Source organism: Vollenhovia emeryi, unplaced genomic scaffold (genome assembly GCF_000949405.1).
Source record: "Vollenhovia emeryi isolate VEMERY1.0 unplaced genomic scaffold, V.emery_V1.0 DF939166.1, whole genome shotgun sequence".
NCBI lineage: Eukaryota > Metazoa > Arthropoda > Insecta > Hymenoptera > Formicidae > Vollenhovia > Vollenhovia emeryi.
This window is the reverse complement of record NW_011967200.1, coordinates 794,005-806,616: the sequence shown is the minus strand read 5'-3', so window position 1 is coordinate 806,616 and position 12,612 is coordinate 794,005. Positions and strand designations below refer to the sequence as shown.

At 47.1% G+C, this 12,612-nt stretch overlaps 1 protein-coding gene across 1 annotated transcript in view; it reads right to left on the bottom strand.

Moving 5' to 3' along the window:
• Positions 1 to 12,612, bottom strand: part of LOC105564353 (semaphorin-5B) — a 108,599-nt gene that overhangs the window by 60,380 nt on the left and 35,607 nt on the right. Inside the window, exon 2 of the mRNA XM_012016668.1 lies at positions 6,213 to 6,327. Within this exon, the coding sequence (XP_011872058.1) occupies positions 6,213 to 6,303 (91 nt within the window). The 5' untranslated portion in view covers positions 6,304 to 6,327. The remainder of the gene's footprint in view (positions 1 to 6,212; positions 6,328 to 12,612) is intronic.

Sequence of the window (12,612 nt, the reverse complement as noted above, 5' to 3'; positions counted from 1 at the left end):
TCGCGCTTCTCTTAAGGTGCCGTCGGCCAAAATGGAATTCCGCTTTCGACGTCGACGTAATGAGAAACACACGCACACATGGAATACATTTCCCGCTTCATTTCCAGCAGCCTTCGGTTGTACCACGGGGGCGGTATATAAAACGACTTTTTATTCACGCCTCGGTAATCAGCGGGACATCTCCACGCTTTCGAGTCGCCAGGAACGAGAAATAAAGGAGCGCGAGGGGAGCGGGGAATTTCATCTTGCGCCGTTGTAGGCGTTGATCCGATAGCCTCGATTGCCGCGTACATCGCACGATAATTAAGGGAGAGGAAAGCGAGCGAGGAAATCGGGATCGAGCCCGGCTCTCGCGCTCCAATATCGATGACGTCCCCGCCTTTTACGTTGGCGAAAATAATTACGGGTTCGCTTACAATTGCGGCCCGCGTCGCCGCGAGGGGCACAGTGGCGGAAACCGGCGCGGACCACCTTCTGCTGGTCCCGCGCAAAACGCAGCTGTAAACGGCAAAACGGTAATTATCGATGGCGCCACGCCACGCCACGCGACACAGAGAGCATAGCAGGGCATTAGCTCGGTATAAATTTATGCGCCATAAACCCCGGGGCAACGTGGCGCGACGGCGAAACGCAGCAAAAGGACGCGAGTGAGCGCGGCAGGAAAATCTCGATGGTAATTCCAGCCGGGAAAGCAGCCTTCGGGGCTGCGTTAAAATTATCCACCGCGGGTTTTCACAGAATGCCGTGAACCAAAAAGAAGTATCGCATGCACCTCGAGTTTTGCAGACTTTAAAGAAATTAACAAATTAATGAAACTCGTATGGCTCAAATGTGATAAACGTAAATTTGAAGGAATAAAAGGACTAAGAGCCGCAACAGGGCGTGGGTGTCTCAATATTTTATTCTAAATTTATCGCGAAAAAATGTCACCTCAGCCAGGGTTTGAACCTGGACCTCCCTCTCGCTAGGCGGGCGTCTCAACCAATTATAGAAATTAATTCTCGATTTTTATTTGATAACCGAAAGTTTTAACGTCCCTTCTGGATAAACGTGATTCGTTAAAGAAGGTGCAAATTTATGCGCACCAGCGTTAGTGCCGCGACTTGGAATTGTCCTCTTGCTAATCGATGTCTTCCCAATGAGAAACGAGAAGTCAAGATGACGGCAATTTCGTGTCATATTGACACAAAATATGACATAGATCTGACGTCATCTTGACTTTTCATTTCTCCGTGGGTTTCTTATATAATGTCGGTCCCTTTCCACCGTTTTGTATTCTCTTCATCTCGTTAATCGCACGAAATTGAGACACGCTGCCGATTGCAACGTATCTCCCGAACGGGTCGTTTATTTCGCAAAATGCATACTGTCTCGTTGACAAAAGTAAGCCGCATCATTCGCCGCGTGCATTTCGAACGCGTCCGCTCTCGTAAAACATTTTACGCGCTTTCGCGCGGACAGACACGCGTTATGATTATGAAAGGTACGATTGCGTAATCGCGGCTTAAGCGGATCGCTTTCCGTAATCGAGACGTTGCGGTCGATACCCGGAGGACTTCCACGGTCGGCTGAAGACTATTTCCCTCGCGAGTCGACCCGATCGAACGGACACACCGCAAACAATCGCCGCCGGTTCTCAGGAGCGGAACGAAAGCAAACCTTCCAGCACAGGTACAATGTACCCTCGACGAGCCTTATACCGGGATAATTAGAAGAGAATTGCTTTGTCATTTTCGACGTGCAATAGGGCACTTAACAAGCTCGTTCGCAATCTGCGCGCGGTCTGTGGCCCCTGTGTATTCGGAATTTAATTAGAATCGAATAGCGTTTCTCCCCCACGAAGAGAGACTCCCCTCATTCCGCGGTGTAATTGGCACCCTCACACCAAGGAATAACGTAACTTTTTTTTCCACTTCCGTGTTTCCCGAGGAGAATTCCGAGAGCTCAGGCTGTTGAAATTGCTACAAAATATTTAGGCTGGGAACAGTACGGGATAACAAATTTTCATTCTGGGGGAGTTGATTTTCTTTTTCGTGGGATTCACAGGTTTTTAGCACACAAAGTAAAGGATAATGATAAAATAACGATAAAGAAATAATGTATTATAGAGGAGAGCCCTCTATTACGAGAGATAGAATTCTGGTGTGAGACAGTAAGGTTTTCATCGTTCAAATTCAATCACAGATCTTCTTTCTCAACAATTACACGATCTAACAATCAATTTTCCACTAAACAGATCTCACTCCGAGGGCACTAAATTCACGATGGAACCAACGGATGACGTCTATTAATTTAGCAGAAACTCCGCTATCTCGTAAAGGGGACTTTCCTCTATGCGTATAAATGTAAAGGATAAAAGGGGATAGGAATGTGAGGACTCTCTGTTCAAAGTCGCGGAGTGAGATAGTAATATTAAAATAAAATGACGAACGTGAATGACTGCCGCGTGGCTACCTCTTTCGCGCCACTATTCTTTCGTTACACAACACGAGGCGTATATTTATATAGTTACTCGGTGCATGTTCTTACCGTACTTGGGTATTTGGCTATCACCGTGTGCTATCCGGACAGTGCGCAAATAATACCGTTACAGGAACGCGACGTCCTGCACAGGCATATCGTGTACACCTGGTGTCGTTGCCTCCCGACGCCAATCGCGTGAGGTGTTTTAACGAGCGAACTTCTGCCTGCAAATTTCTTTCGCGTGGCCGTTCTTGCGTAAGACGTTCCCGAGATCTGATATCGACTCGTTGATGTTAGCCGCGCATTAGCAACCCGATACCGTTATAAATAACGTTCGTCGCTTTCGTGAACGTTAACACAATGCGGTCAATTACAACGCCTCTAGCTGCAACAACGATACCCACACAATGACCAAAAAAAAAAAAATAGGAGGCGAGAGAAAGAGAGATCTCGTAGAGCGGAGTATCGCGGCTATTATTCGCGCGACTGATCGGAACGAGTGGGAGAATTTATCGTAGTCCAAGACTGAAAAACTCACGCGGGGAGCTCGCAACAATCGGATCGTTTGTTTTGAAAAGTGCGTATGAGTCAGTACAATTGAATTTCATAACAGGGAGACAAAGAGATATGCGCGGAGAATAAATGATACTCCATACCTGCGTTTTATCTATTAGCTCCATATTCGTCAAGTTAATATCTTTTTTTCCAAGCATTGCACTATGTGCGCGCGTCACTATTTCTCCCCTGAAAAACGTATTTGACGCTTCAACGCGTCTTGTAATTTCCGGTAATTTGTCGTACGGAGGGGGGCACATTTTGCCCGACCGATCAATAAACATCGAATTAAATTGAATAATAATTTGCATTAAAACACGGCTTTCCGATTTCATTTTGTTAGTCAACAACCGCAACAAATACCGCTTTCGCAAATAGCAGTAAATATCAGTATCGACCGGTGCCGCCGCGTTATTAAGCGAGGATTTAAATCCCCAGGAACGTAGATTGCGCGGAAAGCAATCGCGGATTCACGGAAAGAGGAATATCGCATGCATTACGCGTAAGTATTATCAGCGCGCATATGTGCCGTTGTTTTGTCGGCGATTGTTCTGTCTCTCTGCGAGAAGCGGAATCGTTTGCCGCAGGATCGCAAATTATCATAACGACATTCCGAGGCTATCGGCAATGCCGTACGTTTGCCTCAACTAAACGCGATGACGGTTTTATTTTTCAATGACGATAAAAAAGCGCGCGACCTTTGATTTCAGGCCGACACAATTTTCATCGGCGGTACGCGCCATTTTAATCAACGTTACGGCACAAGAGATGCGCAACTTATATTATAAAATATTAATATCTTCTATCCGACGATATTTCATCCGACATTTTTCTCAGTGTAGTAATCTGTACCGAAATTTGTACACCACAATGCTCTCAGCGGTTTACCCCTCGGCCTTTTTTTCTTATTAAGCAAAGAGAGCTTGAAGAAAAATGATCAATAACGAGGGGGAGCTAATTTCGTTAATTTCTATCACATCGCATTATACGCATTTACGTGCGTAAATTTTTATCACCAACGATTTTAGATTATCATTACGTTACTTTAATCGGCTCGGGAGGAGATACACGAAGCACGGTTTTTTAATTGCGGCCATATTCCGCATTCCTTTCGCGGCTCGAAACGTGACGGCGACCACGAGAGGCGCGGGAAACCGTAACGAAATCGTGATCCGGCTTAATACAGGCCTCACGATTATTGCGGGAGACTGTCGCATCGTCCGTGGCCGCCGGGCATCGAAGTCATCGTCGAGCGCGACCCGCGGTAAGTACGTATTTTACGTGCAAATGGAAATGACGGGTTGCGCGCGCCGGACCTTATTTCTCTTCCCGACATCCGAGCGTTATTAGGTGAGAAAAGAGAAGGCGGGGAGGAGAGCCGAGGAAACGACGGGGCTACCGCGGGCTGTCGGGAGCCACGGACGATCCATTAGGCTCGTTAGGATTCAAATCCGCGGCCCGATACGAGGTTTTCCGTGCGGTTTCCGCTTGACGGGCGTGGCGTCTGTTCTCCATCCATATAGGCGGCCGCACGTCCCACATCTTCAACACGATCTGCGTTTTCTCTCGGCGCGGGGCCGCGAGTGTGCGATAATCGAGCTGCGAGCTCGCCTACGTGGTAACTGTACATTGTGGGTCATTGCTTGCGATAAGTGCCCTGAATGTCCGACATTTTTGCGAGATGTTAATGGGCCCGATCTTGGACACCGCGTGCGCGCGCGCGCGACACACACCGCGCGGAGATATGCTCTCTTTTATCGATTAGCCATACCTACCCGACACGTCGACATATCGTAGAGAAGCGGTTACGGGCGAAATTAAATTTGCATAAACGTCCCAGGCCGGCTCGACCCGCTCGCTCGCGCGGATTTATGCCCGTCTTCCGGGACGGAAATCGTGCGGCTGGAGGGCCGTTACTCTCCTAGAGGAGATTTACCTACTTTTCACGATTATGCACGATTTCACGCGGCGATCTCGATCGGCCTCCCCGTCGCCTATCCATCATCATCGATACGCGGAGTATCCCTCCCCTTTAACGCTTTCCCGTTAATGACACTTTGACGAATCGTACTTTTCCTCCGAACTCCGGCCAACGCGTGTAATTGCAAAGTTACTACCGGAAATTATACTCTCCCGCTGAGGCGAGCCGAAAGAATGCGAAACAGGCGGGGACGCCGCCTCGCAGCTCATTTCGGACGCACTTTCTTTCATTCCAAGGGCAATAATTCAACGCCGGCAATTGCAATGTTAGAGTAAACGATTGTAAATTATCGAGCTCTTCCGCTGCGAAATGAACCAACGAGAAATAAATAATCCACGTTATTAAATTCGTCGTAGCGGCTGTTACCGAGTCGAGCGACGGCGGTAAGATTTCGAGTGTTATTAACGGGCAGACTGACGTCTTCCGCCAAGACTCAAGTGCGGAATCTCCTCGATGCCGCGATCAAAGACCTCGACGCGTCGCGGCTACGGGCGGGAACGCACGGTCGCCCGGTCTCCCGTAGATCTTAAGAATGGCGTGGCGTTTTTGAGAAACGGCCCCGATAACGCACCTGGCGCAATAATGCGCGCCTTGATGAATGAAGTGTATTTCTGCCGCGGCCCGTGGGAGTGCTCCCGTTTCCCCGAGATAATCGCGGCTAGAAACTCGCCGATCCTGTTCGCGAGCCGAGCGAAACTCGGCGGCGAGCGATCGGCGCGCACGTGTACGCGACGCTCTTATCGATAACGCGCGAGCGGATTATCGGATGTGTGCGCGCGCGCGTAATCGACTTGCGGTTACTCCGAGTTAACTTGAGCGATAAAGCAATTAACGGGATCGCGGGACAGAGAGAGAGAGAGAGAGAGAGAGAGAAAGATTATCGATGCTCGCGGTTATCGTACGTCCGGGACGCGATTTGAGATGCGCGATCGCGATTTCCGCGAATCGTGCATAAATCGTGAAAGCTCGATGAACTGTCACGGCGATTACTCGATCGGCTACCGATCGATTTTATACGCGGCTGCCAATTGAATCCGTTCTCGATCGGCGAGAGATAAGAATTCCTTCCCTGCTCGTGCCATGATTACAGAACTCGCGGGTATAATTCGAAGATAGCAAATAGTAAACAAGATCGTTCGCCGTAACACGGTACCGCTGATATCGGCATGAACGTCGGTATGAATAATCCTCTCTCTTTTAAGTAGCTTCTTACCTTCGTACGAGATGTGACGAAAATCCTCGGTAGCACGAGCGACGGCGGCGAGGATCTGCAACGTCATCGTGTACACGGTCCACCGCTCCATCTTGGCCGCGTGCGGTTCCCGTGTCTGCAACACGAAACGTCGATTTTTTATTCTGACGCGTCCTTTATGGATCGTGTGGGAGTGGGGCTGGAATCGATTATCAGGCTTCTAATTGGGACGCGAGGCATCCCGAGTAGCGCTTACTACCGGGCTCGAGAAAGCCTGACTAATGACGGGATATTGGGAAAAGAGCAGAGTGGCTCGAGAAATAACCAGGAAAAGAAGAACAAAAATAAGAGAGAAAGAGAGAACAAGTCGAGAGAGAGAATGCTAGGCTCTTCATATTCGTCCATTTCCTTGACATTTGCATGTCCGTGTTAGGTCGCGTCCAACGAAACGACCTTGGCTGTTTTCTACGTGCAGGCGGGCACGCCTGCAGTTAATTACGCGCAGATAAACCGTACGGTTATCGGCGGCGCAATTAAGATCGATTAGGCCGTCTCTGACAAGTAATCTGCGACGGACGATTCCACCAACGACCGTTTCGATGATCCTCCTAGCAGCATGGCTAGGCGCGATTCACGTGTGTCACGTAATGTCCACCAATTAAGTCGCCGACGGCTCACCCAGTCGGTCCGGAAGGAGCCTCGAGATCATTTTCGCTGTCCCGCTAGTCGTTAATGCGAATCGTGTCGCGGCGATTAAGCTGCGGCGTGCTGTGATTTAAGTAACTGGTTCGATGAGTTAATAAAGTCGTATTAATTCGAGACACTAAGTTAGCTGCACGGGGGAAATTTAAATGCGACAATGTGAGAAAGTTGTGCGAGAATTTCTGATCGTGTACGTGACGTACGATTATTTGCCCCACGGATTTATTTCATGTCAATTGATAGAATAAGGTGACCAAGTTCGGATCAGATACCAAATGCGGATCAACAATTCGACGAGTCGCTGATAAGCGGCATAAAAACACATCGATGCTTTTTATGATATCGACAATAATATAAAAGAGCGAGCAAATTTAAGCGAATTACTTTTAAAATGCCGCTTATTAGCGACTCATTAAATTGCTGATCCGCATTTGGTATCTGATCCGAATTTGGTCACCTTACCCTAATAGATATTAATAGCTCTCTCTCTTTCTCTCTCTCCCTCCCCTCTTTCTACATTTGTACGCAAAAGATAATAACAATGAACTTTCTTAATTAAAACTTTTTCTTCTTGTTGCAATTCTTTTTTTTTATTGTTTCTTTCAACGAAAGAGCCTGAGATTGATCGACGACACAAGCGTTTCGTACCGAGACGAAGAGCGTAGCCCGCCACGTCCAATTATCGCTCGACTATTTGAAAGACAGTTAAGTTAGTGTGCCAGTCGTAGAATCGGCCTCTTACGACGCAGTATCGTTAAGTCGAATAATTACCGGATCGCCTTGAGAGCGGACAAAAATCGCGACTGGACCGGACACGCTGGCCGGGATCCCCGGAGAGGCTTTACATCTCGCCAGCGCTACCGCCCTACTCGATGGACGGTAATTAATTATGCGACCCGAAGCACTCGGATCAACAACGACGCTTCTGTCCTGTCAATTAACGTCCACCTTTGTTACTCGCTCCAGTCCGCTCGCAAAAAACTGTCGTGACTATCTGGCAAACGAACGTGTACTCCATCAAATATACTGCGGCATCACGCTTTCTTTGTGCACAAAGGCACCGTAAAAAAGGAACCAGCGGAATTATGTCAACGGATGAAACATCATGGCAATAATTTATTGTATTAGAACTGTATCCACTTGCATTATTTTGACAAATGTATGACAGAGATAAAGGCCGACATTTTCTCTCGTGAAATTATTTCCCGACCATCTCGCCTCGCAACAAAAACGTGGCCCAGCGGATCTACGCCGAAAGTAAACCGCGGTGAATTACCGCGAGGCGAACCCATTGAAAAGAGAACAATAATTAACCCTGAAACTTCTAAGGCGATTGTATTTGTCCCGTTCCGCGACGACGATCGCGCAAAAACGGTCTCGGATTACGTGACAATTCGGCCGATCTCTCTCCTCTTACGCTTATTTTATACAACGGTCAGCCGCGATTATCGCGTCCCCAATTCGCTTCAGGCCTGGCGGCGACGAGGGCGAAAAAAAAGGTGGCAGGCGGGGTATCCGTACGCGCGCATTCACACCCCGGCAGCGATCGCGACGACCTTAATGCACGCGAGGCTCCCGAGGAATGCAGATGCGCGTACGCGCCGCATCTCCCGCGAGATGATTTATTCGTCTTGGCGTTGTGAGATCCGCCTGTGACCCGGGAGAATAATGTATGGCGAAATCACGGTGTTATACGTCACGCATCGATATTCATAAATGTCATAGCCGGGCCGTGTGAGTCTGACAGATTGACCTTACGTCTTGCCTCTTGTGACGTTATACTCGCTCGTGGCGACTTAGAGGATTAGAGGCGAGGCTGCTTACACAGCAACGACGGAATTTTAGATTCACTTAAAATAAAGAAGAAAAAATTCTGTACCTTTATTTACTTAAGTATCACCAGTCTATTTATTACTAATGCTATGTCAAATAAAGCGATAGGTTGAGCGATATTGATAGACAGTCAAGGGAATTATATATTTGTTTTCGTGATAACGAATCGGTTTAGAGTGATTGAACGATAGCTCATATCGAAGACGCAGATTTAGCGGTTCTCGCAAATCGAATCAACGTTCAATCGTTACAGACGACGACGACGACGACGACGATGGTTTATACGTTATCAAAAGTGCATCTGTGGATTTATGTACATGCACGTCAATGATGGATGGATCAACGAAATATCTGAAGGGGATGTCGTTATTATCCAAGAGCGCCTACATGACGAATAAGAAATATCTAGCTAATTAACTTGATAAATGTATGTAGCATGTGTACATGCGGTAATTTGTTAGGCTGTGCACTCAGCGTTTCAGATGCTAATGTCAAGTGGAGAGCTCGCGCTCTTCTGGATTTGTCTATCTCGCCAAGTTTGCGAATTGACACGCGCTACGAAGCGAACCTGTATACCAGTATTTATATATCGTATACTTATGATCGATGGTGTCCGTGTAGTAGACTGCAATTGTTTCTCTCTCACCTTTCCTGAGAAAAGAATGTCTTTTGCCCGTGAGAAAATTTACTCGTTTAGAGTGGATTAATAATTTTTCTCTCCTGCTTCTTTCACTTCCCAATACAAATTAAGTTAAACTGCATTTTGTTTTGTTTGCACCGTTTCTAGTTTTAAAAAGTTGAAATGAAATATTAATAATTGAATTTTTCAACGTTGCCTACGAAGCAGTAACGAGTTCGAAATTTTATCACTTCAAATTTATCACTTCTTCGGATCCCTATCTATGCAACGGGCATCGCTACTCATTCGCGGAACTATACCGCGCGTTAATCCGCGAAGGAAGATTAGAGCGATCACTATATTCTTTGTTATGGCAATCTAATCGCGGCTTCATTTCACTATCGCCGCGCCATAATCATGCCTCTATCGTCTGTTTGCGGGCTCACGTGTCGATGTTTATGAATCCACGACTATCCACCGTATTCCCCGTATCTTACGAACACGTCGTGCCCGAGCTTAAACTCATCCGTTATTTCGCTTGCATCCGTGGGCCTCTATCGCGCTCGGATCTCGGGTGCGAGTAGCAAAATACACGTATCTATCCGTCCGCGTTTCTATTCGTTCCTATCTAAGAAATGCGCGACGTTACTTTACTCGTCGCGGACCGTAGCAACGCGGACATTTATGACTGCGCCATTAGTCTTTATACTCGGCGTCCCGCGACGTGCCGAGATCTATCGCTATTTTGTGCCCGGACCCGCGTCCCGCTCGACTGCGCCTATCTATCCGCGGCGACCTATTTATATGTATGTATATCCTAAAGAGAGGAGAGGAGAGAGAGAGAGAGGGAGAGAGAGATTGTATAAACCGTAGCTTATTTTATTCCGACGCGAAGACGCGTCTCACTCCGCGTTTACCACGAGGTAAACTCGTAAAACTTTAACTCGTGAGTCGCGCGCGTGTGGACCACACAGAGCGGTACGGCGCGATCCGAAAGTCAGGATGTACCACGGGGCAACACAATGGACGATCGGTATAAAGCATTTCGATGGAATGGAGCGTGTAAGGGAGTTAGAACGGGTGTCCCCATCGCGCACGGTTTATCACCATTTTACACGCGGTCCGAATTTTGTGGGGGCCTTTGACGAATTTTCTTTTTTCACCGACCTTCAAAGGCTCTCGCTCGTTGCTCGGTTTAACGAACTTTATAGAGGAACAGCTTCTACTCTGCAGGGAAAATAGACAGCAGTCCATTTTGGAGCCCACAATTAGTAATCGAATTAGTTGGGTTGCTCGTAACTCCAATCTTTTACAAATTTTACCAATTAGCTGTATCCAAGATTTTTAAGTAATACTAGTCAGTTCTCTCAATTAGTTCTGTCGATATTCAGTAACGCAAAGATAATTTTCACTTAAGAGGCACTAACCGAAATGTTAAGTTGCTTAACTACAAAAAAAGAAACTGTCAATTAATTACGAACAATCCAAATAATTCGATTACTAATTGCGGGCCCCAAAATGGGTTGCTGTCTTTTTTTTCCGAGAGTAGGTGTACTTTCTCACGCGCACTTCAATTTCGATCGGCGATTTCACCGTGATTTTCATTTATCGCTGTAAAACAGAGCCTGTCGCGTTCTTCACCGTGGATATTTTTCTTGACGAAGAATAGACGCGATACGTCATAACCATATAGTTCGTTCAGTCACACGCCCCCCCAGGTAGATAACGGCGTAATCATTTATGTAAATGGCGAAGTGATACTTTCGCATACAATATTTTAAGGATTAACGATTGTCTCCATAAAAGACCGGTCCCGGTAAGAGACCGTAACATATTTTCGCGCGCCAAGGAGCGTGGATATACTAAATCGATATTCGGGCAGGAACCGGTATATCGCAGCGTGATATGACTGCTGGCTAAATCGATATTACACTCGCATATTGTACGATGAAAAGAGCGCCACGGTACGTTTCGTATATTGAAAGATAATATAGCCTAATAACGCATTCCCGATCGCGCGCGTCGAAATAATTCATCGTGACTGCTCGACCGTAATTATTTCCCCATTCAGGCAACCGCCACATTTGTTCAAACAAACGTCCTCATTTACTCGCGCGAGATCTACGGTCGGAGGGGAGTGCGGTTGGTCATGGACACCCTGTGCACGGATATCCAGGTGTACGAACGCGATAGACGCGGGCACACGAGGCAGCTCATGGATTTATTTAACTTACAGAAAGCTTCGCAGGTAGTTTGCCTAACGGCGAAATATATTTCTTCGCACAGATTCCCGATACCTCTCTACGGAGATCCTCGACACTGTTAATCGGTATTTCACGGCAGATTACTTAATGTACGCTCCTCGAAAGCCACGACCTTCGCGCTTCGACAGACGGAAGGGAAGTGTCCTCCCCGTTTTCCCAGTCTGCCGAGGAGCTCCGTTTTCTTCCTACCGATCCAACTCTTCAATCGAGTGGGATCGATACTACCGATATCCTAGTTAGGAAAAACTCTGAGAAAAAACTGTGCAATCCTGGCCTTCGGGATTGCCTGAACGAACCCTCGCGCGCACACGCTCCGGAATAACTTTCAGTTCGCTAGTGAGCAATGGACGCGACGGACGATAGTTTGGCTCTTGTTGGTTTTATATTGGCAAGACATTCTGAATAGAAATCGCAAGAAAAACCGTGTCAGAAAAATATGGTCCAAAGAGTGGCTACAAAAAAGGGGGCAGTTTTCCCACATAAACTTGCTGACAGAATTGAAGGTTGTGCCTAGAGATTGGCACAATTACTTGCGGATGGACGAAGCAACTTATTTAAACCTGCTAGCACTAGTTACACCAGTTATTAAAAAACAAGATACACTTATGCTTGCTAACGCACGCTTTTAAGACAGAAAACTTTTCGTGTGATGAAAAAATATCTTTATTAAGGCTCTTTGCGAATGTACTTGCATGATTTCGAACATTCATTAAACAACTGACGGAAAACGCCATACACACTACAATCGGCCTGTACAGTTCGGGACTGCACAGATATTCAGAATCGTTTTTCGATTAGTATCTGGCCGCCTGAACAGTCCGCCAAGTCTGCGCAGTTTTCTACTACACACGCTCGGGAAATCCCGAAGGCCAGGACTGCACAGTTTTTCCTCAGAGGATTTCTGGAATGTGTATGGGTACCTTAACACAAGGGGGTTCAGTTGGTGGACCAAAAAATCCTGAGGTATGATTGAGATAAGACCATTCTTGAGACAAGATATACA